The 26,636-nt window shown below is 35.3% G+C and overlaps 2 protein-coding genes across 2 annotated transcripts in view; one reads left to right on the top strand and one right to left on the bottom strand.

Moving 5' to 3' along the window:
- ANAPC10 (anaphase promoting complex subunit 10) overlaps nucleotides 1-26,636 on the top strand; it is a 102,863-nt gene that overhangs the window by 66,826 nt on the left and 9,401 nt on the right. The gene's annotated exons all lie outside the window — the stretch shown is intronic.
- The window catches only part of HHIP (hedgehog interacting protein), a 74,014-nt gene continuing 68,483 nt past the window's right edge, over nucleotides 21,106-26,636 (bottom strand). Inside the window, exon 13 of the mRNA XM_032186680.1 lies at nucleotides 21,106-24,414. Within this exon, the coding sequence (XP_032042571.1) occupies nucleotides 24,221-24,414 (194 nt within the window). The 3' untranslated portion in view covers nucleotides 21,106-24,220. The remainder of the gene's footprint in view (nucleotides 24,415-26,636) is intronic.

Genomic DNA, 26,636 nt, shown 5'->3' on the forward strand with positions numbered 1-26,636 from the left:
GTAAATAGTTACTTTTAAATTGTATATAAACTACGTAGATTCGGCTGATTCTAAATAAAAAGAGAAACTTATCTGAAGAGCTAGTAAAATGCTTTGCCTGTGCTCACTCAGACTCACTTTTTTTTTTTTATTTTCCCAGACAGTGTCATGATCCCTAATTTTTAGTATCTTTTAAAATTATTATTTAAAGTATTTTGTGCGTTTGGCAAGTAGGGAATAATTGGTGAGCTACCACTGATAGCATTAAATATTCAAGCATGTTATAAACCACTTTTCCTTTTAAGTTTTCTGTGGATCTCTCTTCCATTTGAGTACTCAACCCTGCTAAGACCCCTAAAAGGTACCAGCACAACTCTTCATCTGGTGTTGGAAGCAGATGCAGCTTGGTTCAGTATAAAATTTGTCCAAAGAAGGTAATAATGAAAAAAAAAAAGACACACCCCCAAACCCTGGAATTTCTTAAGTTCTTAAGAAATACACACAGCTGTAGGAAAGAACTGCCAATTAGTCTAATTTGCAACAGGTTTCAAAATCTTGACTTAGATTGTGAGTTGAGTATAGGGAGGATATGTGGAAGGGAATGGTGAAGTTCAGGCAAAAGATGCAGTGGGGCAGGGAAAAATGGGTAAGCGACATCTGGAAACTAACTTGAAAGAAGAAACAACCAAAAGTGCAACTGGTAAGAGAAAACAGAACCCAGACTGCAGCACAACATTGGAAAAGATGAGAGGTAGCCAAGAAGAGAGCTCTGTGGTAATGTGACATGCAACAGGACATGAACGTGGTTGTTCCTTTTGACTTGGAAAGTTCTATCAGTTCCTTTCAGTATGATGCCTGCGTAATTAGTTTGGCAAGTTGCAAGGTCTGAGATTAACAGAGGTTTGTTTTCAAAGGTGGGAAGTAAGTAACCTCCACTGCTTTCTTGACAGTTCGGCTATCGCTGATTACCTCGTGGCTTTAAAAGTTCTTTCCTTACATGAGTATTGGGGTGATTTTATAGTCACTTTACTAAACTGTGTGTTTAACTACTGTGTGATGTGCCTCTAGAGGAGCATCTTTGGTTGTGTACACATAGTATATCATTAGATAAATACTTTGTTTGGCAGGTTGCTTTATAAGTCATGTTATCATCACCTTTGCCAGTCATATGGAGCCAATCATAGCTTTCCCTGTTCATTGCAAAAGAATGCAGAGCTATCCATTCAAAGCAGCCCACAAACACTTGGTTTAACTGTTACCAGTTGCTTTTGTCATCCCTCGTTGTTACTAATGGATGCTCTGCTCCGTGTTTATGGCAGTGTACATGCATGTATCACTGAAAGCACGTGCTGGCTCTGGGGACTGGACAGCTAAGGGTAAATGTGTACTGGGAAAACAACAGAGAAGAGATGATTAATTTAGTGATTCTTTCTCATTAATATTGACTCTTCATTTTAAGTTAGGACTCTTTTCCATCTCTCACAAACCTGAGGAATGTGACAGTTCTTGGGGGTGAAAATTGAGACGCCCCAAGTTCCAAAATATCGTGTATCTGCTTATAGTTGTAAAAATGCTGAATATTCTTATGACAAGAGAAAAACAACACCATTTTATAAATTGGAAGCAAAGGAAGTTAATCTTCATGAGACTAGTTAGGCGATTTTCCAGCTGCCGTGGTATTATTAAAGTATCTTATTCATATTTGCATCTGCCTAAAGTGAAAATATTTTACTTTCCCAATCTACACATCAAGATGCTGGCAACAAAGTGCATAGACTTCTGAAGACAGGAAAAAAAAATCGTCTTAATTTATAGGAGCAATTAACTAGTACTGCTATCTGAAGTGATGGATTTTGGGGGGACCAAAAGTCATCCTTTGGAAAACTGCATGTTAAGATGTTCTTCAGATATCTGAAATTGGATGTTATTTGGTCTCATCTCTCTCACCTCCAGATTAATTTTTCCTGCTCATTTCTAAGGCATTGAGTTATGTGTGTGTCTGTCTTGTTTAGCAGCGGGTAGCTCTTTTCTCATCTTCTCTATGGTAGAGAACTGCTTGGGTAGGGAAAAAACTTCAAGAATATCTACATCCAAATAACACTTCATGCAGATTCCATCCTTAGCTACTCAGCAGAGAAAGTGTTGCATTTCATTTTACCTTCATTTACATTTTCTGTGCTGAATTAATTTTGGTTGTGATTTAGAGCATGTATTTTTAGTAATGAGTACTAAACATTTTAGAACTCTATTTTAGACTAAATTCTAAACCCAAGGAGGACAAAGCTTGCAGGGTGGTCTGAGGCACATGGGTGATTTGCAGCATGAGAAATGATAAATGCAGAACTGTTCTTTCAGAGGAGAGGTTAGCAGTGTGGTTTGCCAAATGACAAAATCTGCGCTGGTACAGAACAGGTTGATTAGACAGCGTAGAAGTCATTCACATGCTCCACTAGGTGGCACATTTTAGGAGTCTTGGTGACATGGTGTTGTCAATATATCAATAATATTTTTATGGAAAAACTTTAACACATGTATAGCATGTGCTGTGTGCTTTTACAAGTGTAAATTTTGCTCTGTGAGCTAGCATTATTAGTCCCATACTTTCTTCTTTGCAGTGTAAGGTATGTTTTCAGACCAGTAATACTTGTATTTGTACACTTTAGACTGCAGTACAATATCCAAAGTAAAATGTTAATTGTTTTAAAATCTAATCTTTAACATCAGTCTTTCATTACTTTACAATCTTCTGAGGCTTCACAAAACTTTAATAATATTACCTTTTAGCTTCTCTTCATTTGGAATTTGTTTGAAACAAACAGCATACACAGTGTGGGATAGAGATAAAACACTCATTTTTGTTTGTTTTGCACAGAATTTTTCAAAATAGTCCACTTCATACTTCTCCAGCTTTAGATAATTGAGTGGATCTTGCACAAAGATAGGATTTTTTTTTTTTTAATCACATTGAGTTAAGTTTGCAAATTTCAGAGAGGATGAATTTATTTGTAAGTAGTTCTAGAGGTAAGAAATTTGAGGATTGCTACTTGCAAATGAAGCTGAATAGAACTACTTAGCATTAAGTATCTTTCTGAATCAAGTCTCTATGCTAAATTGTCACACTGGCTTAAACTTGAACTAATATGCACTATATTGTTTTAAGTATTTATAGAAAAAAAAAAGTGAAATATAATGATCCATGATACAAGAATGTAATTAAGTAATTACCTTAAAATATATACATCTTTTTAGGAAGTTATACCTCACGCCAGTTGTTGATCAGATAACTCAGGAGTAAGTTTTGTTAAACAACTTAGCTGATGGGTGGTCTTAAGAATATTAATATTAAAAGATAAAATCAAAGAAAAGAAGCAGATAGAATGAAACTGGTTAACCTCCCACTCTGTTTAGGGAAGGATCCTGTTTCAGTAGAAGCCAGCTTTTTTAAAGACCGTGACAGCTTTTGGATATTTCAACAGGCAAATAGTTTGTGGGCATAGGTATGACAAACTTCCACAGATGTTTAGAAAAGCCTTCAGGTTCACCTGAGGTTTCATATTAAACTTATCATGAAGAATAGTGCAGTGCGCAAGCACAAATGAATAAATATTTTGAACATTTTTCCAAAAATCAAGCAGCTGTGCTGTGAAGAAACTGCAGGGTAGAGTGGAACAGGCTTCTGCATAGAAAACTTATTCCTTTCAAATAAATAGTGATCGTCCTTTGAAATCTTTCTGTGAGCACATATATAACAGTGTATTGGTTAATAAGAAAAGGAAAGAAAAAGTTATGGAGTAGTTTCAATCATGTTTTTTTCCCGATGTACTGTGCAATATTTTACTGTATATTTTTCATATGTCAAGTTTTTTTATTCAGTAACTATATTCGTATTCTTCTAGCAGCAGAAATGTATTTTCAGAGGCAAGAAGAGTGAACATTGAAAATCAGGTTCAAATTCAATGTGCCAGCTTTTTTTTATTACTTTTCTGCCAGATGGAACAGACATTTCTTATATGTTTAGAGAATAAGTTAGCCCTTTCAGAGTTATCTGAAACTTTGGGTGGAATGTGATATATAGATATCAATTTTGAATGTGAATATTTAATTTAAGAATAGAAAAATTAACCCAGAACCTTTTTGGTATTGAAGTGCAGAAGAGAAATAGAAAAGAGACACGTTAGTCCTAATGGCTATCCTCTCAAGGAACATTGTTTATTTCTGGTATAAACAGTAGAGTTTATGTGCAGGAGGCAGTATTGACTTGCTATTAATTTATGTGCATAAAGCATCTGTACAATAATTGTAGTAGCTATTGAGATGTAATTAGTTAAATCTTAATTTCCATCTATGGATGAGATTAAGGTTCGTTGGCCAACCATATTGAAAACACTGTAGCCTTAAAAAGATTTTGACAGGGCTCTGTCACTCACATTTTTGAGAGACTTGGAATTCTTGGAATTTCATAGAAGTTTTGTCTTCTTCCATCTGGGATCTGGGACAGCAGTCAAATTCTTAAGAGGTGAATGGTATTTCTGGTGATCTCCAAGACCATCAACAGTGAATGCCTTTCCCGACTACCAGCATAATTGGTTACAGTAATCTGTTGTGTTCTGGGCTATTGCCTAATGCTTTATTTTTATAGAGTTGATGTTAAGTACACAATCATCGGAACATAATTTTGCTGAAGGTGATTCGTAAAGATCATGGAAATATGTACAAAATATAAGAATACATGCTCTAAAGGGGGTAGATTTTATTAAATCAGTGAACTTTTATATCCGAAGGTTGACTCAGATTAACTCTTGCATTATTTCCACTGTGTGTAATTCAACATTTGAATAGTGTCTCAAAATACAAATCTTAATGTTTGTGTAAAATTAAATAGACTTCAAATAGTAATATGTCAGCTTTAAAATTCCTGCAATATCATTTGTTAATGGCAATTTAAAGTAAGTGGAATTTTGTTAAATCCCTTCTAGTAGATATGAACATCTATAAATAATAATAATAAAAAAAAACTTGATATGCAATTAACATGAACTTCACAGGCTTCCATTATAATTTTAATGGAAATCAGGTTAATATTAGAAGGATAACAACAAATTTGCATTAGGTTAAAAAATAATTTACAGTCTATCATCTGAAACCTAATGAAATTAAAAAAGTAATCGTTGCAGCTAAGACTGCAAATAGTTTGGATAATTTTCATTCTGATAGCTAAAACTTTCAGTGTAGTATTTTCTTGATGGGGTATATGAGTAATGGATTTTGAATCTAAAGACTTGTTCTATCATCTGTTTTCATGTTGAGTCCACCTTTACCGGAGATTATTGACCAAAGATTTACATCATGCTTCGGTCTAAAGAGCTTTTTAATGCCTGTAGCATCAGTACTGACAAAGGCACACAAAGTTCAATAGTTTAATGAATACTGTTGGCTAGGCATCATAATAATTTAAATTTCATCCTTATAGTCTTGAAGTATGAGAAACCTGATGAAAGCTGCAAAAATGACACGTCAAAATATGGCCAGTACAGTGTCAGCTTTGGAATACTTTTATTATATAATTACTGCTTTCTCCACTATTTTGCTAACAGGAAATATTTCTTTATTTGCCAGATGCCTTTTCTGTAATAGAAAACACTCTGAGAAAAGACTGAGATGGCTCTGCATAGAGTTTTGTGGGATAACTTTACACAAGTGTTACAACTCTAGCAAAAGCAAGAACATGTGCTGAGTTATCTTCCAAGGCTGAAACCAATTGAATGTGATGTTAGTTCAAGAAGTTGCCTCAGTACCTTGACCATTGCTCGGGGAATTCTTACTAGGAGATGCTTTATCTTTTTTTTTTTTTTTTTTTTTTTTTTTTTTCCTATTTGTGAGTAAGTTCAAAGTGATTATCAAGATTTAAGATAGGAGTTGAAATGAGTCTTTTTTTTTTTTTTTCCATTTCATTCAATTAATGTAGTTAAGTAAGAGATACACAGTTAATCAACCAATAAAGTGCAGTACTTATTTGTTATCTTAGTCAGGTTTAGTTTTGACAGATAACAGCCAATAAGAGACGTTTCTAATGCAATTGATGAATACAGCTCTGAGAGCCTGGTTTCTTGTTAAATGATTTACTTTCCGGGATTGTTCATGAGTATCTGTTCTGTCCCCCCCCCCCCCCCCCCCCCCCCCCCCCCCCCCCCCCAAATTTCTTCTTGAAGTAAAATGCCAGAATATTTACAGACAAGAATATAAAATACTGAGTACAAATGTTGTAAATACATTACAAGTTTAAGATTTTAGATATATTTCTCTGCAGAATAATTCCAATGTATTAGTATCTACTTGCTTATGTCACTTTTCTTTTAACAATAGTGTTTGGTGATTGGGGTCATGCAAGGTAGGGTAGAAAGTGTTGAGAGAAGGAGGCATACATTCTAACAAATGACATAGAAGAGTCATATAGTACTAATATTTGAATGTGGATAAAAAGGAATAAGGCTTAACTAAGGGCCTGGATAACTCTGTGTAAACTAGACAGGGGACTCACAAACATTACTACTACATAATATACTATTATATTATATAATAGTATAATAATATTTCTATATATATAATAATACTACTATACATAATACACAAGTGGCTTCAAGTAGTACATAGTTTGATGCAGAGGTGAAAGTAATCCGGAATAATCATAATTACTACTAGTGATCCTGACTGCTGTTCTACTACTGGTACTACCCAATGCTATTTCCAATACTGATACCAACAAAAAAGTCTTCAGGAATCCTGGATAGACCAAGGCAAAACAAACAAAACAAACAAACAAACAAAAAAAAACACAAAAAAACCCATTATATTCAACCACAAATAATTCAATTCACAGCAATGAAAAATAACCAAGAATTTTATTGTTTGTATCCCTAACTTTCCCATCAGGCTTGTTATTCTATCTGTCTTTATAATTCTTCATTCCAATTTCACTTTTGTTGCCCTTTGTCAGATCTCTTCCCAACGGTCTGTGTGCTTCTAGTTATACATTCTTTTTACTGTTCTTCCATGTCTTTTTCCACTTTGTTCATGGATGAGAAGCTCAGGAGGTATTAGCAGTATTCTCTGTTGGAATAAACAGGAGATAATGAGAGAGAAGTTAAGAAGAGGAACCTTCTCCTTGTGATTTCTTCTTGGTAAGAAGAAAATGCAAAGGCATAGTCTTGTTCCACATTCTTTCAAGAGACTCTGGATGGTAGAATGAAGGCTACTCAAGCCCTGTTTTTCCCAGGAGAGCGGTCTTTTGTCCCAAGATTGGAAGTAGTGTAGAAACTACGTACATCACAAAAGATATCCTTTGTAGCTGGATAAAATTGATCACATAGGTAATGTCTGAAAATCAGCCGGTTCTACACTCTTGAATAGCTTGCTTAGTTATGATTTACAGAGAGCAAAGCTATTTAGTGACTGTAAATTATTTTAGGATTTGGACATCAATGTTACATGGACACTAAATGCTACATCGTGGACTGTGTAAAAACTGATTTTCACATTTTATTTCAGTATTGGGAAAAAATGTTTGTTTCTTTTTCAACTCGGGAATACAACTTTAGCTGACAAAGTCTCTTCTGTTATTGTGGCAGGGACAAATTTCAAAGCCTTTATTCAAAAGTCAAAGTCTTATTCAATATATTTTTCACATAAACTGTTAATGAAATAAAATTAGGCAATACTATTTATTAATTTGCTTGAAGTTTGAATTAATGATATGGAAATGTTGAGCTTCTCCTTATATTTTGTCTCTTCTGATTTTTCCCTTTTTGTATTGAAACAGTACAATTATTCATAAAAAAGTTTTTTTTTTTTTTTATAAAAAAAAGGACCGTAAAGCTATCATAATCAAATTAAAGTCTTGTTTTGATCAAGAAACAAAGCATGTGTAAACTGCAGCACTTGCAATTTTGTGTTCAGAGTGTGCCATTGCTTACTCCACTAGTTTAGAGTCCAGCACTTGGAGTGCTCCTCTTTTTCATACACAAGAACGTACCTCTAGCCCATCAAACTATTTCCTTGGGAAGCTGTGGTTCACTACAAGACTACCGAGTTAGTGTTCTAACCTGGAAATGAAAGGAAAGCAGAAGCTGAACTATTTGAGAAACTGGCATGGAAAGGGATTACCCTGTCTCATTTTCCCCAAACCACATTCTTCTGAAATTACACTTCCACTGACAGTCCCCACCCAGGCAGTCCTTCTCCCAGATGAGGTAAAGGAAGCCACCATCAAGCTGAGCTAGGAGCTGTGTTAGGCATCTCTTAGTTGGAAGCCTCTCTTAATTACATCACACCTGGCCATATTTCAGAGATTAATGAACAGCATCTTGTCAGTTTTAATATATCACAGTGCTTTAGTTTACATTGACGATGTAATCATAAATTCCCTGAGCTGTGAACTACACCTTAAGGACTTGCATGGAGTTCTAAGAAGAAATGGCTATAAACTAGAGAGTGTGCCAGTTTTGAGAAAAACCTGCAGATTTTCTAGGACATTAGGTTTCAAAAGAAGGATTACACACAGACTAAACAGAGTAGAAGTCATAAAAATTTAAAGACATCACAAATATAAGATCCTTTTTAGGTATGACAGAATACTAAAGGAAATTTATACTGAATTATACCACCCAAGCAGACCCATTAATTAATGTAATGAGAAAATATGTTCCATTTCCATGGAACTAAGCATTTGACGCTTTCAGAAGGGGGAGAGGTGAAAGCATATACTTCACCACTCCTGAAATTCTCAGATTTTAGCTTATCTATTCACATTCATATTTGGGCTGCTTAGGTGTTTGGATACGGACTAATCAAGAGAGAGGAAGAAAAAATTACTGTAAGTGAGCAATATGTCTAAAGTAACGTAAACACTTCTTATGCTGTGTGACTTTGAAAATTACATTTTATACTTGAACACTGTACAGATTCTCACATCTTACTAGGAAATCACAAGTGAAAAAAATCTTTCTATTATTGAGAACTGATGCTGAAAATAATGTACAGGTGAAGCTTTTAACTCCAGAAGCAGATGCTGTGTGCTCATTCCAACTACTTATATTTTTAAAGTTGGCAAGTAGGGCGGTTTGGAGGACTGGGAAGTAAAAGCCAGGGTTTCAGGGTGGTTCAGAAATCAATTTCCCATGCAAATGATTTAAAAAATCAGTTCCTAATCCCTGTTCTTAGGGGTTTATTCCATTCCTGTTAATAAAATATTCCCCTGCATATTATTTGGAAATTCTTATGTCATTCCTTGATAAAAACAAAATGAAAAAAAAGTAAGTTTGATTCTTAACTTTTTGTTTGTTTGTTTTTTGGATGCAAAATAGCTTTGGTACAGTCTTTTCATTTCCTATCTGTGATGTCATGGTCTTAAGAGTGGGATACTGTACGAAGTAGCATCCTCTGCAGAGTGTTGTATAACTTTTCAGTTTGAATAGCAGCTTCCAGATGTTTCCGTCACTGTTTATTTGAAGAATTTTTGATAGATGTGACTACCTTCTCCAGGTACAATTTAAACTTAGTATGTTAGTCAGGCTCTATGAAGTGAGGACCAAAGGCAACATTATGCTTTAATACAAAATATAACCATACCCTGGCTAGCCATCATGACAGATCCATGTTATTCTGTTTTGTATGTTTTTTGAGGAGGACCTTCAGTTATCATTAGGTATTTGGTGCTGGACAAACACAGCAGTAAATGGTGTTCAGTTTCTGCATTGTTTACAATGTAACTTAAACTAGTCCATGCACATGGCAAGGGCTTAGGAGAATTTTGTTCAAGTACAGAACAAAAATAAGTTGATGCTGAAGGATTTTCCATATTACAAATAAATATTATTATTATGCATGCAAAGTTTTAAGAGGGATTTCCACTTGTGTACAAGTCTGATCCAATTCAGTTAATCCTTTGATCTGTCAGAACCTTATCTTTCTTTTCACTTGTCAGTGGCAGAAAATGGACCTGCAGATCCCTTTTCTGTTTTGTGCTAAGCAGTTTATGTGCAGGGTGCGCGAAGCTGCACTGTAGCCAAAATAATATTTAGAATATTTGGTCACTATGGATTGACAGAAAGAAGGCCAAACCTCATGGTTTTATGACCTCATTAAAAAGCAGGAGATTAGTAGTAATAGCTAACCTGTCCGTGTGGTTGAAATGCAAGGTAGCAGGTTGAAATGCAGGTAGCTTCAAAATTTGAGAAGATTTTGTGTGTGTATTATGTTTAGTCCATATAGATACAAAATGGTTATTGTGATGATTCTGTACTTGAAGATGCATTTCTAGCCCTAATAAATCTGAAGTCCATAGGGGGGAAAAAAATAATATATAAAATCAAGAGATGCTATCTCAATTGTACAGGGGCAGTGTAGCTTATCCCACTGAAAATTCTTTCTGGTGGAATGCATTCCAGATTATACATACTGCGTCCATACTCAAATGTCAGGAAATTGTTTTTCTCACAGATAGGAAGTGATGTTCTCACCAGTTCCTAGGCACGTAGAGCGGTCAGATGAAAATAGCTGTTGGATAGCAGGATACTAGTCTGACCACCATTCTGTAGTCTCTCTTCATTAAAATGACAGCATAATTGCATAGATTTGGTATTATTCATTACTGTTGTGAAACAGTTTGCTTCTTTGTACAGAATTAAGCATCAGAAATGGATGGAGCTTACCAACTGAATGAATGACTATTTACATTAGCATTGTGATGGGCTCTAAGCATGGAAACTAATGCCCCAAAGACTTTTTGGCTTCGTGTTCTCTGTATGCTAGTTGTCTACCAGCAGATTGTCTAAACAAAAATAAAGCCAACTCAATGTTTTTCTCCTGACACTGCTGCTAGAAATAATTATTTCAGTGTCAGTTTTTCCCCTGCAATATGAGTGATAATTTTCTGATCTGTGGAAGGTTTTACTTAAGGCAGTAATGATACTAAAGATGATTTTTCAGCTGTGTCTACACTGCAGTAAATAGTGACTGCAGTACATTGTGGAAATTTCTGAGTGACAAGTCAGTAAGCAGTTTAGGAGAGTGGTCCGCAGGTAAAAATAGTTGTGTGAAGCTTCATAGGCTCCTCTCAGATGTTTCTGTGTTTCTTTAGACTTCCTGATTTCACTGCTGGAATGCTGCTCATACTCAAGCTGACTTAAAGCTATCTCACAGATCTCTACAACTCAGTAGTCACTAAAGTTTTCAACAACAACATATCTTCACTTTCATTTCCTTTCCTAAGATAGAAACACTTAAGCATTTTCTTTTACCTTTTGGAAAGATGCAAGAAGGGATTCTTTTTTTTCTTTTTTTTTAATGTCTCAATCTCAAAATCCAACAAATCTTTCAATTTGAGCTTTTCATAGGGATATTTACTTGTGAGGGAGCTGAAGTTTGAAACTCACAGTGGTAAGTTAGCCATATACCATTGAAGCTCACAACCCCATTACCCTCTAAACTTGCCTTCCTGAAGACTGTTAGAGTGGGTTGATGTGCTGGCACCACCAAAATCACAGGCAGAACTCCTATGAACATCAACAGATCTGAATTTACACCCCGAGCTTTTTTTGTCAGGAGGATTTTGAAAAACAAAAGAAATAATTTCTAGCTCTCAGGTGATAATTTTTTATGTTGGGGCTGTCTTAACAGTCTATGTGATTTTTTTCTTGTTTTTAGTTCTTTCTTCTTTGTAAATCTGTGCCTGTGATAAGAACAGGGGCTTTTATCATGGGATAGCAGTAAATAATTAAAAAACACAGATTATTCCCTGTAAACATACACTTTGGGCCATGTCCCTAAATTCTTTTGCAAAACTTCTTGGAGATTTCAAAGAAATGCTCTGCCACAGTAAGAGATAAATGAAGGAAAAGAAATATTTTCAGCGTTGCCTGTTGAAAATGGACCAATATAGAGTCAGTAAAAGATCACAGAGGCAGAAAAGGGAGTTTGACTCTCAGTTGGAAGAGGAAGAACTTCTTGCTTCCTGGAGTGCATATAACTGAATTTTTGAGCGGAACTATTTTAGGAGCAGAACATTAGGCCTTTCTACTTTCTGATAAGCTTTCAAGGTGAGAAGATTCTGACTCTGTTCCTCTCTCTCTTCTTTTGACACCGATTTTTATCATTTCTGGGTGCTTCGTATCTTTGATTCAGCCAGAAGGATGGCAGTCAAAGCAATTTCTTGGGAAGTAACCAGAGGAGTTTAGATCCACCTCTTTCTATAGTAGTGTTCTTATCAGTGAACTGGCACCACCACCCATGAAGTTAATTGAGGTGCTGACTATGACTAACTTTTTCAGGATTCTCCAAGGTCTCAAGCAAGCCTTGGCTGTTATATGTCTTATCCTGGCTTGCTATTAGGAGGAGATAACCATCCTCATTGTTCAACCTCCACATTGTTCAGGTACTTCTGAGGATGTATTCCAGCCAGAAAAATTTCTAGCCAGATTAAAAGGTATGTAGTGAATTCAGGTGCCAGAAAATTTTAGTAGTACTGGAAATTGGGCAGATTATTTTGTTGTTTGGGATTCTGAAGGATTTGCATGCCTGGGATTTACTTTGAGTAGACCAGACATCAACAGTGCATAGTTTTCTCACTGTTTATCTGTGAGCTAAAGCCCTGATAATTCCACAGAACTTCCATCAAAAACAAAAAGCAATAATTATAAATGCAAAATCAGTATGATTCTAGTAGTTCACAGGGGACCTCTTAGACATTAATCCTTCTAGTCATGTATTTAAAGAAAACTCAGAACGTGTCAGACAGATGTATTCTCTGGAATAATTTTGATAAGCTAATATGGTAATGAGTTTCCTGGTTGATTCCTGGTGCTTCTGTTCAAGTCTCCATGCAACTCAGACACTTCAAGACAATTTTCCTCCTGCATAACCATCTTGAAAAAACAAAAACAAAAAACCACAATTGATTAAATACCTTTACATTCCTTATTTACACTAACGTAAAACCAAACAGTTTTGAGTAAGCATACAGACAATGCATGGGGTATTATGCATGTGTGTGTAGCTGCATATTTCTGTTACAGATATAACAAGCAACAGGTATATGTAGACTGTACAGCTATGCATCTTGAAAACCTCAGTTTTCAAGCTGACATAAGTGCCTTCTGATGGCTTCCTAGGCAAGATCTATCATGAGGCTCTCTAGGGAAGAATTTCTTAAAAAAATAAAAATGACTTCGACCACATTTATTTGATATTACATTCATAGGTGTAAAATAGCCGTTTATAGTTTCACTTGTCCATTTCCCTTGCTCTGGATCTGCCTCCCCGATCAAGAAATTCAATAGCTATTAAAAGCTGCAGCTGTACTAACAGTCTTATGCTTTATAGGAGGTATTTTGCAGCTATTACTTTAGAACAGACGTTCCATGCCAGTACAGATGTTGCGTCTACCTTTTTCATAAGCACTTTATCTGCACCATGGGCATTGCATTTCTAATGTTTGCTTGAAATTGCTAAACACACTCCATAGCTGTAATTTATTTGGGCTGGTGCAGTTTAAAGACCTGAGAGCTAGGTCTGCACCTGTTCTATTCATCTGACCAGGAAAGCACTAATTCTACTGCCTAAGTGTTTGTTGAGTTTAGATCTCTTCTTTATAAATCTCATGAACCAAATGCAGCCCTTCGATTCACACATATGTTCCCCTTCCCCAAGGTGGAAATTGCTTGCATATATATCACCAAATTTCATTTTTCTTGTATTGAAGGGAGAGCATACTGCTAATGGAGGACCAGCATTCAACTCTTACATTCCTTTCCTCGGTTAATCCATCTCCGAGTAATCAAACCTACATAGTGAACGATGAAACATTTAGAAGTGTGTGTGTAAATGGAGCGAATTCTGCTAGTACAATGACACTGGCTTCATTGTGGGAAGTACAATGATGGTACTGATATCAGCAAATTTGTATTAATGTAAGATGAGTGACAGTTGGAAATCTCCTAAGTAATAAAAGATAAATTTTAAATGCTGAATGTTCAACCAGTATAGGAACCCTTCATTCAACTGTTTTAGCCCAAAATTTTGGATATCAGACAAAAGCCAGCCTAGCTTTGAAAGACAAAATCTCAGAAAAAAAAAAATTAAAAAAACAGAAACCACCCCAAACCAACCAAACAAGAAAGCCAGTGTTCAGTGAGGTTTTTCAAAACCAAAGCTATGTCCCACTTTGCCCAATTCTGCCAGAGATGTATGTCATATGTAGACATGTCATCAAACATGACTCAAACCAACCCTTCCCCCAAAATAAATAAATGCAACCACATAGACCAAAATGATTCATTGGCATTTTAAAGATTCTACCCTACTTGCTTGTGGTGCATTTTTAATTTTGAGTTAAAACAGGAGCTGATCTCTTACTTAGTATTTTTGTTAAAACGGAAAAAAACAACCACTTATGCCATAATCAATCTTCTTAAAAACTTGTAAGTATTTAGTAAATTTATTGCAATGGAATGGAGCAGAATGTCTCTATAAGAGAACAAATAAGAACAAAAGAATTAAAGAATGGAGCTATATGTGGAAATAAAGAGAATGTAATAAAATGAGAGAAGCTAATTTGAAGGATATATTTTGGGGACAGTGGTTACATACTGAAGCAAAGATACTATTAGTGACTACATTACTAAAATGAAATGCTCCAGAATTGTGCATTTAAGGACTGAATTCTGTTTGAAAGTTGTGATGACACTGACAAACCACACAAGCCACATTCAGGGGGCCAATATTTCATCTAATTCATTTAACAGCAGAACAGAATTTAGCCCTTTATATTTAGGATGTCATCAGAAGCTCTAGATAGAATTACAATCTTGCTGTGCATGGTTGAGTATATATAATTCTTTATGTAACATTCATGTGTTATGTGTTGTAAAAGAAATGAAAGGTAGCTGTTAATTCCAAGGCTTATAAATATGTCAGTGGGTTTTCATAATGTCTTAATAAATTATAAGAACAAACTGAAATGACTCATGATGTCACCAGAACTACATGCTGCACTGTATTTTTTACAATTATGTAGTATACCTCACAGGATTCTTTTACTTTCTACATGAATATGTAGATCCCACTGAAAAGATAAAACAATCCTTGTTGATTTCTTTGTTCTTTTTTATTTGCCATCTTTTGGCTGTTTTCTTGTTCTGAGCCCTTCTTCTAATTATGAAAATTCATCTCTTTATGAAGATGTGTTTAAAAAATTATTGCTGCAACTGATGTATTTATTCATTGAGAAACTGAAGTAAAATACAGTTTCCAAATATCCTCATATTTGGGTGAAGTTCAAATTTTCCTTGGATCTTAGTTCTCTGGCTGGCCACCATTCTGTATCACTAGTGGTATAACTAGCTGAAAAGAAACCCTTGGTTCTTTAGTGCTCCCCGTCTAAACTGTTTTTTACTCTCACAGGTATAAGTTACAAGTGCAGTTTGCAATTATGTGTCCGATTAAATGTTCCTACATTAAAAAAACACACACACATATATATATATATAGAGAGAGAGAGAGAACGAGTGATCCTGCTCCCACTGATATGCTTAGCTGTTGATTCAAAGGAACAGAACCTGTTACTTGAGATGGGGAGAAATGGAAAGAATCCAGTATTACTTTCATTTTTTGTGACCCTTACTTAAATCACTGGAAGTGATACATCTGAATTTAACATATATTTATCTGACGACTTGCTTCTCTGCAGAGAGAATCTTCTCTGAAGATATTAAATAAAGAAAGCAAAGAAATAACCTCCAGTGTTTCTCTCGTATGTACTGAACTAGTTCTTCAACATATATATACTCAAAAAGCCTGTACTGGAAATTCCCTTGTTCAAGCTGTCTGTCCGTTCACATACTGCTTGCAGTGAAACAGGTATCTTTTCAATATGGAGGTCTTTTTGCTCTCATTTATCCAGAAGCAAACAGGAAACCCCATTCCAAACTTCCCATTCCAAGAATAATAGCAGTGTTCAGTCACATTTTATAAAAGCATCTTAGAATTTATATAAATAAAACTAGGGTACTTTTCAAAGAATATATAAAATGCTGGCATTTAGCTTTTACTGCAAAGATCAAAGAGCCGATTTAAAATTAAAATTGTCATGAATTTAAATTATGCATTTAGTCATAATAAAAATATTAAAGAAAAAATAAAGCAGCACATATACCTTATATTGTAAGATAAAGTTTAATATATTTTATTAGCTTAAGGGACACAGAATAACTATCTATCCAGAACTTCAGGCATGCATTTACATAAATATATTAAATTAAGAAAAGCAATTATACACTTAAACATCCTTTTGTCTAAAAAATCATTAAATCCACAGATTAACAATAAATCCAACTCTATGCATTTATCACTTCCAGATACAACTGTTCCATTTCTCAGATATTACACAAATACATTTGTTAGAATTTATATGCATTATACATATATTATATATTACATAATAGTGTGTATACATACATGGTGTTCAATAATATAATAATAATTTGTACTTTTTATAGCACTTTTCATTTGAAGAGCTCAAAGCGCTTTACAAAGATTGGTTTCACTAATTTTTAGATGGAGAGTGGAGACACAAAGATGCAATTATTTAAGGTTATATAGAATTTGTGACACGCAGTAACTGAATTCTCTTGCTTTGAACTTCAGCCATGCTGTCTCCCTAAAAAGAATACACATATAGCATACGTAATCTACATAGGTAGACCTGCAAAGGCTTGTAAGGTCTCAAACCAAGAAAGCACTTAATTATATTAATAATGTTAAGCACATGACTTCAGTGAGATTCATATGCTTAAAATTACTTGTGTGTTCCAGTGCTCTGCTAGATTGGTGCCTGTATATGTTTAGTAGTATAGTACAGTCTATAGAAGATAATTAAACATAGTTTGAATGGTATTTTCTAAACTAGTTTCCCACATTTCAAATGTACATACAGTACCTGATGGCTACTATAAAATAAAACTACTTGAACAGAGGAATATCAGAACAGTTATGTTCTCAAGTGACAGATTTTTGTTATTTCCTTTTCCTTTCCTGCTTGGCTCCCATTAAAATCTAATTGTTCTCAAAAGGGAATTGAAGTTTTCATTCTGTAGTATATTTTGTGGGGGACAGCTAATAGCATTTCTGGATAATTCACAGGGTAGAATTACTGCTTCTGGTATTAACAGTGACCACTACAAGATACATCTGGTGACTTCATACCAGATGGTTTCTGGTCTCAGTATATCCTGATAGGAATTTAGAGCATTTTGCACACCAAAGTTGACTCCACCTAGAGTGTTTTTCTTTTAATGACTCCTCTTAGGAGCATTCAGCAAATGGGATTTGGTTGTCACTGCCTCATCATGCAAACCTCCTTTTTCTTGTACAACAAAATGCATCCTACACACAAGCACACAAAAACCAAACAGCCACCTCTCTGCTTTCTTCCCACTCAAAAAGATTATGAATGCAGCCACCGCATATATTCACATGCTTTAGCTGGCACCTTCTTTCTGAAATTTCTAGGAATTTAAACATTTTTTATTGAAAGATTTTTTCACTTTTCTTTTAATTGCAAAATGAAAATAAATGGGGACATCTCATTTATTGTAAACGGAACTTAACTATATGATATGTGGCACCCTACTGATCACTTGTAACAGATGGAAAGTTTTTTTTTTTTTTTATCATAGAAATAAAACTCTTCTCCAACAATGTGACTTGCTGTTTGAGCGCATTCTTAGCAATAATTTCCGATATTTTTGGTTGTGGAAGCCAGTGTGTGTACAGTATGCAGTAGGCAAAAACACACATTAAATTGATATTATATAAAATAGTAATTTTTGTGACTTCCTATGGCATGAAATGATCACTAGAATTATGTGGCTTTGGTGTGTGGAGTTCTGGTAAGCAGGTGTGCTACTTGGCTTTCAAATCAAACTGTACAGTATAAAGTAAAGAAAAAGCTCCCATGGAAACCCGTGAGAGTTTTATTTGGGTTAGGGGATAACACGATAATCCTTTCCCAATATGTAGACCAAATTAGTAATTATTAATAACTCATGAGTGAACTGAAGGAAAAAGGTTGATGTGTCCGTTGAACTATTTATACAGAGCTATAAAATAGTAATGTTTCCCATATGGAAGATAAGGCATTACTAATACTGTCCGATTAGTCAATCTACACAGTGTAAATCTATACAGAATTGCCATATTGTTTTCTGTTGTGTATTTTACATCATGATAAATCCCTAGTGCACAGCAGTAATTGAAGTCAATGAGTACAAAGGCAAGCAGATAGATCCTTTGCCTGTAGAATACCTACTCAAGTCTAATCCTGCACTTGCTTACATCTGTTATTTCACTACTTTGAGTAGTGTCATCGCTTTCAGTATTGCCATTTTTATTAGTAAGGATGGGAACAAAATTTTTTGTTGGATTAAGGTACAGTCTTGATTGAAATATTACCCATTCCTATTTAACATGTGAAGAAAGGTTTGAAAATATGCCGTATGTTGAATGGAGCCTTTGTAATACTGGACTCAGAACAGTTGCAGAAACTCATCCATTGATGTCTGTGAGCACTGGGATCCATCCCCTCTGTGGGGGCACTCTGGGGCCCTGCCTTATTATGTCTATTTCATAAAATGGGACCACTGACTTATTTAAATTCCTTTCCTGCTTAGTGGCATACACTTAAGCATTTGAAATACGCACATACGTGTGAAAGAGAAGAGATGTGAGCTAATTGCTCAGCACTTTTGAAGAAGTAACAAAATGTTTGGCAGATTTAACAGGATGCTTTGTGTAGCAGTTGGGAGTACCTGTAAGGAAACTCAACAGGATCGGATATGCTCATTACTTAAAGACAGGCCTGAAACTGCAGTCTTACTCTGGAAAACCTGAGTGAGTCTAATGACTATAGATGCTGACAGAGAGGCAAAGGGTGCAGTGATGTCTGTAGCGAAGTTCTTCTGCTAGCTAAGTGTCTGTCTTTGAAGGACATTATCCTATAATTAATGAAGTCAATTGGAGATTTTCAGTTGACATCAATGGACATCAAGTTGGGCTCTCAAAGAAAGTTTGAGGTAATCCTGCACTGAGCTTTCAGGTAGCTTCTCCTGTTTCACACCTATATCCTGTAAAGTAAGCTAGTAGTATTTCACTGAATTGCTACCCTTTTGAAAGCAAGGAAAATTTTAGCAAAACTTTTTTTAGCGTTTCTACAGCATTTTTCTGTGAAATTAATGGAAATATTTATCAGTTTTTTGTAGCCCAAATTCAGATTATTTGGTAGGTCTTTACTGCAAATTTGGGTCAGAATAAATTTAAGATGTTGACTGCCTTTTTGGCAAAGTTCTTAGTGATAATACATATATTTTTTAATTTGACAAATGTGAAATGTTGGTCATTTTTTAGTATAATGAAAAGGGAAAAGTTAGTTTCGATTTACTTCATGACTCCCTTCCCTTTCTTCTAAGACACTAATCACCCTGGCCAGAAGATCAATATGGTCAATTATTCCTAACTGAACTGATACACAGTTAAAATAAAGGATAGTATATTAAAATACTTCAGCATCTTTTAAAGGATTTATGCAGTTAAGGAAAACTAAGCAGAGCAGGATGTCCTCAGAACTATTTTTTCCATGTGGGCCCAATCTTCTAAATGCCCATTTCATAGATGCATGTAGAATCACACATATGAGTATTTTCATTTTAATGGGACTCCACACCTGTGAAAGATTACTTGAGCTGAAGTGTTTTTAGAATCTCACTTTTGCATATTTGTACATGAAAAAGTCCTCATTTCTGATCCCAAATTACAGAAAGAGTATAATGAAAAGCAACATTTCATCATCTTGGGAATGTTGTTCTGCTTTTTACTTGAGGCATCTGGTTACTGTATTGAAATTGGTAACTTTCTGAACAGTGCAGTCAGTGACTGTATAGTGAACAAATGCTTTCTCCCTTCTTCCATCTTCAGCATAGCTGATGCTGAGCAGCTGGAGGTTGTTACTCCTGAATCCTTATACACAGTTAATGGCCAATCTGCAGCCAAACTACAGCATTAGAAGTCACTACAAAATGACAAGATTCTGTGGGGCAATCAAAAGATAACAAACTCTGTCTACTGGGAAGTCCCTTTGATGCATATATACAGTTTGGGGAAAAAAAAAAAAAAAAGAGAGAAAGAAAAAGCAACACCTGCAGCAACCAATTATTGATCTTTGCTGTAGTTCTAGGAAGGAAGGAGATACAAAACTGAAATGTAGAGAAGTGAACAAAAGGAGATAAACAAAGAGCTGTCATGGTTGCCAATATAGAATTTATATTCTTATTTATACCTAGCTTATACTTTGGATGCATGAAACAGAATAACTTGTGAGGATTTAAAGGCACAAGGAGTCTGTATCTGTGTCCCTGACTGTTAATAGAAGAAATACGTTTCCTTGAGGGGAAGGGTTTGGGATAATATTTCTTAATGGAAACATTAGAAAAGTGTGCTTAATGTTTGTTTGTTTGTTTGTTTGTTTGTTTGTTTTTCTGAAATGGAGTAAACCAATTTGGATCAGATTTAGCATCTTTTTGTCTCAATACTTATCTATGGACTAAGAACGTTTCTCCTTATATTCAAATAATATGCCTTTTTTTCTGATCGGAAGCATCTTAAAAAGAGAAGGATGAAGGTTTACCATCCTGAAATAATAAAATGAGGGTTGAAAACTAGCATACATCAGGAATAGAATTACTTTTCTTTGCAACAGGTATATTTATTCTTTTTTAACAGTAGAAAGCCTGAAAGAATGCTCGAAATGTACCATGTATTGGGACACAGAGAGGGCAGTATCTCACAATAAAGGAATAAGTGAATGGAATAAAAGATTAGGAGAGAGAGAGACAGAGGCAGAGACAACTTGATCACATACATAAAATCCTTTCTAGAGGTCCTTATCTAATTGCCTCATTTATCTAGTTTCATTTATAAGCTCAGTTTTATTCTGGGACACTCGCAGAGATTGTGTGAGAATGGCTGTAGAATGACCTAACTGGCAACAGGCTTTCTACAAACCTTTTTTTTTTTTTTTTTTTTTTTTGTATGCCAATTCTCAGGGCAATTACTGCAGTTGCCCTTTTTATATTAGCATCTTGGGTGGTTAGGCCTGGGGTTTACTCACTCTTTTTAATAGTATAATTTCTTTTGATAAATAAGCAGTTGGGATTTTTGTGTCTTTTTTTTTTGAGAATACTTCTTTTCCACCGGGACTTCCTATGTATCCATGCTGGCTTAAAGCAGATGCCTGCTTTCACATGATACAAAAGATGATTTAAAAATGAAGCAGAACACTTTCCATAAGCTATTTCCCCCTTTTCTCTATTCTTCACTTAGATTAATTCTTAGTTTTGATTTTTTGATTGAATGAGTGAACCATTTACATTTTTTTAAAGAAATAAACTGAAATATTTGCCTCAGTTTTAAAAGTGATTTTCTGGCTGCAGTGCAGTTGATGAGAGGGGTTTTTTTATGCCATTGATTTGAATGAGCCCTGGATTTAATTCTTAACCTTTAATGAAATTTCATTTTCTGATTCCACTAGTAAACTAAATTGTCTTTATTATGAAGATGAACCGTATGGTCATTGTTATCCCTTCTTTTCACAACTGTGGCATATACTGGCTATATACATGACTATAGAATATACATTACTGGGGATCTTCAATTTAGGTACAGCCCACATTTTTTTATTTTTTTTTTAAAATCTCTAGGAATGAAGCAGTGAGAAATGAACTATCACATCTCCCCAGCCAGTTACTGAGAGTATTATAAACTAAAGTGGGGTATATTTTTTTTAATATATTCATAAAAGAAAGTGTTAAAGATGTTATCTCTGTCAGACATTTAAATGTTGCAAAAATACTTGAGTGACTTTCTTGCTTTGCTGATTATGAAGAGTGCAATAAAACTGCACTATCTGACAGATTTAGACAGCTGGCTCATTCATGAGAAGTTCACATTTTTGTCACCCACGTTGAATAAGGGAAGATTAGATGGTAAGGTCAATTTACAAAAATGGTTGTCAGGACATTTTTTAATTGTAAAACTTTTTGTGATGGAATTCAGGAAAAAGACTAAAGGCAGAAAGCAGTGGAGACAAAGAGCTGCTATTAACCTACAGATGCTACTGCAGGGTTCATTTTAAGATTGGTCACACTGCTTAGCCAATGAAGTGTTGGTGTGACTATAAGGGACCACCCTTTTCTGGGGTGAGAGGGCAATTTGGTCTTCATGCTCATTTAATCCTGAGACGTCTTTCAATGGACTGTCAGTTGAATCTACATTGTGCAAAATTATGCATGCACTTTTTAATGCAGACCATTGTTCACTAAGCACTTAACCAAGATCTCTCAACCAATTTCCATTTGGCATGAGGTCACTAGAAACCCAAGCAAACATATATGGAAGGCAAGTGTAATTTTCTGTTCCTCTCAGCTGGAATACTGAATAGAGATAAATACAAGTAACAGTTTTGCTGTACTTAAAGATTTAATATTTATTAAATGAAGACTGACAACTTTCCGTAAAGGAAAATTCATTACATGTCACTACCCTGGAAAGAAAATTTTGCTACTGGAGAGCAATATGGCTAGAATATGCTAGAAGTTATTGCCTAAAGTGTTGTAAACTGTTGACGCATGAGTAGCTGCGTATAAGAACCATTAGTGTGTGCATGCTGTGGCTACTCTACTCTTTTTTTACAGGCAAGTTTTACAAAAGCCAGGTAGTGCAAAGGAAATCTGATAGCTAGAAAACAGTGAACAAAGAAACTGCCAATAACATCCCAGAGCTGGCGATAACAGGGCACCGATTCTGAAGATACATCTAATTAGAATATTAATACTTTAGAAAACCTGACTAGAGCATGTACACCATATTTATTGATACATTTACAAAAATTCAATTTTATGTTAGCTCTTCAAGGAACATTTACATTTAAAACCATATTTGGCAATAATTGTTATATGTTTTGTACAAGTGACATCTTACACAGCCAACATGTGCTAATGTGAGCTTTTGTCCAGTGAAGTTCCATTCAGTGTGAAATCTGTAGCAGTCTAATCATGTATAATCTGGCCCGTCCTGTTATAGTGAAAATCACTTTATGAACACTTCTAACATGTGCTGGAATTTTATTAGGATTGGTTGGTGGTTGTTTTTTCATCCGTCGTAAATGAATACAAGTTGACACAAGGATACATTTCTAGATTAGATCCACAACACAATAAAGAGTGTGTTTGCTCTCTCTTTCCCCGTCTTTCCAATTAAGTTGGTGAAAAATGTAACTTTAGTATTATACAGGACATGGCAAAGCTGTCTCATCTACGTGATGTCTATATTATAAAAATAAAATAAAATAAAATAATATAAATATGTAACATGAACCCAGTGCCCATTGTTAAATAAAATATATGATAAAAAGCAGACCTTCTAGGATGACTGGTTTTGAAATATGCGAGTATAATTTAATTATTAAACACTTGAAACAATCTTGATATTAAGCTGCGATAACCAGATTTTTGCATCTATGCTAGATAAAGAAATGCGTAACATTCTGTAATAGAGTTACATTGATGAAGGTGAAGGTTACAGTCTTACAATGAATTGCCTAGATAGGAATGCATTAAGGAGATCTGAAATATTCTCTCATAACGGAGATCATTTCGCCTTAAAAACTGTTACAACTGGATTTCATTAAGTCCAGCAGTTTATACAGTGATGGTTCCAAACTGCTCTCTTATTGCTATAATCAGGCAGTTGCAGACACAAGGTTTCTGGGATGTCAGTGAATCCAAAATGACATCAGGAAAGTCCTTTGACGAAATTGTGGTTTGCAGTGGAATTGCTTTGTAAACTATTTCTCATGAAGAAATACACATAAAAAAAATTCCACTACCTGTAAAACCGTATTTGTGATAGTGCCTGCCCATGTATGCGTGCATGTATTGGGTATCTGTACATCAGTGGGGATGTACAGGAGTATTTACACACATACAACAAATTTATTGGCACATTTCTGGATACTATATTTAAATTAATAAAGTAAATCAAATCACCGTTCTTTGTTGCGGGATAACCAACTGTCTTTTAAAAATGACAGGATTCAAAACAAATGCCCGTTGAAAGTGTAGTTTCCAAATAGTCCCAGAAACTATACAATATAGCTGGTTAGGTCCAGCAAATAGGATGTCATGTCTAGGATCTGATCAAGAATACCTGCCCTTGTCACTCTTCGGATGTTTCTATCCACTTGTTCACACTGGGGGCCGAGATAGCCTTTTTTACATAAGCATTTATTGGGCCTTACACAGACACCTCCATGTCGACACGCCGGGTCACACTTTGCTGTGGGTGAAAAAAGAGCAGTTTTCTAATTTCTTTCAAGTATCACAAAGCAAAAAGATACAATATGTATTCATTAAGAACTACTTTTCTGAACTTATAATGGTAAAGCACATAAATTAAAAATAAAATAGAAAGGATGAAATATTGGATGTTTCAAAACTGTATTTTTTAAAGTTGTAGAAAAGTAGGGAGAGGAAGTATTTTTTTTATGTCTGTGAGAGTATCTCCCAGGACAGACTGTGAAAATCAAATAGCAAATTTTTGAAAATGTCCAATTCCTGTATTTGGGTGGGATTTTGGAGTGCATTGGCGACTCAACTCAAAAGATTTTAGGCTTCACATATCATATGACTTAAAAGAAGACATGCAACATTGCTAGAAGTTTAGATAGTGGTGGCCTACGTCATCCCATTTCTTATAATGGCAAGCCAAAAAATTACTGAAGTTGTAGAGATATATCAGCACCTGACCACATCCAAACTGGCAAGAACTATATCATAGATAAACTTCTTACTCTGTACATGCAGAGTTCTGCACTACGCAATTGAGGCACAAAATGGTGCCCGTTTGGCTCCTGAATAACTTAATCTTGGAATAAAATTGAATTACCAAAAAAAAAAAGAACCAGAACATATTTTACATGGCTTTTATCAGTTAAGCTTGGAAGATTTACCCTATCTCTTTAGTCAATATTTGACGATTTACCAGTAGAGTTCTAGGTCAATCATCTTGCCTAAAGTTTTCAGATTTAAATGCTATATCAAGTTGTAGCCAATGTTAGCAAAAACAGTATTCATAACTTCCAGTTTTTAAAGTGGTCTCTTCTATGGCACAGTCACTGCACTGTGATACAGGAAAGCTACAATATCTATTTACAAAGATTTAAAATACACTATACAAATCATGTTTCTTGATATTATTCACGAATTTCTTAATTACCTTAGATGGAAACTGATGCCTTGTAACTATTTTTTCTTACTTATGTTTATAGCTTGAGGTTCAAGCTAGAACACCTCTGCTAAGTGCTGTGTGGGATACAATGATGAAAACTCCTTAGTCCACATGTTTTTCTGCAGTTTCTTGTGCAAACTTGTATCTAACAAACTATCTATCAAAGAACAATAAGTTTTTAAACAAAACAGATTATTCAAGACACATTTATGGTCACACTGGAGATATTTTTTGCTTTGAATTCCACTTCGATAAGGGCTGTAGAATGGACCTCATTCTACAAATCTAGGCAATATCTGACTGACAAGTGGGGACAACCAAAGCTGGGCTGTCTGGCTGGATTGCCTCATCCATTTCTCCAGCCTGCTTTTCTTGCACAGCTGTGTGATGCTCGGCTTATGCATCTTGTCAGTAGGATATATCGTGAGCGATTTCATCCATTGCATTTCAACCCAAACTACGTCACTCCTGCTCATCAGTAAGAACTGCAAGGCTGCTGGAATTTACACTCCAGTCTGTAAGGGCTGCATGTCAACCTCAGCGGGGCCCTCCTGAGAGCCTTTCCAACCTGAAGTATCCTGGGGTCCATCGCCAGATCCTTGCTTTGTCTTACTCTACAATTCTTTTCCTCTTTTGTTATACCTCTGCATATTGACATCTGGTCAAACTCTCTGAGCAAATATGAGTCAGAAGACTGTGCTGATACACTAATAGCAGCTTCTGGTTCTCAGGCTTGCTCTGGATGATCTGTTAGGCCAGAATTACGTGGCTCAGCTATAGTAAGCACAGTCTCTGTGAGACACTGGTAGCACAACTGTGGCACTCAAGGTCACTTGTTCATTCTTCTCTCCCCTTTGGTGGCATACATCACGTTTGCGATCCATCAGGTTTGATCACTGCCACTTTTTCAAGTGACTCTTCAAAGACAGCTACAGCAACAAGATGGGACTTAAGGAAAGCACCACAGTTATTTATGATGGATCACAATTACTTTCCAATTATTAGCTGCTTTGTGACAAGTTGTACACGGAATTCTCTAGAATTCTCATTTTAGTCTTTAGGATCAAAAATAAGAATGTACCAAAACTAAATTAGTTGTATTAATTCACGATGTGCAAAATATGCAATAGTGACCTGCAGGCCTGATTTTAGTATCTTTCCTGACCAGGTACTCCTATTTGACACAGATAGTGTAAGATTGCAGGCAGGAGCTCCATGTCCAACAGTGGAGCAATCAATATTATTGATTGCACTTCCTTTTATTTTACAGA

The sequence above is a fragment of the Aythya fuligula genome, chromosome 4 (genome assembly GCF_009819795.1).
Source record: "Aythya fuligula isolate bAytFul2 chromosome 4, bAytFul2.pri, whole genome shotgun sequence".
NCBI classification, from domain to species: Eukaryota; Metazoa; Chordata; class Aves; order Anseriformes; family Anatidae; genus Aythya; species Aythya fuligula.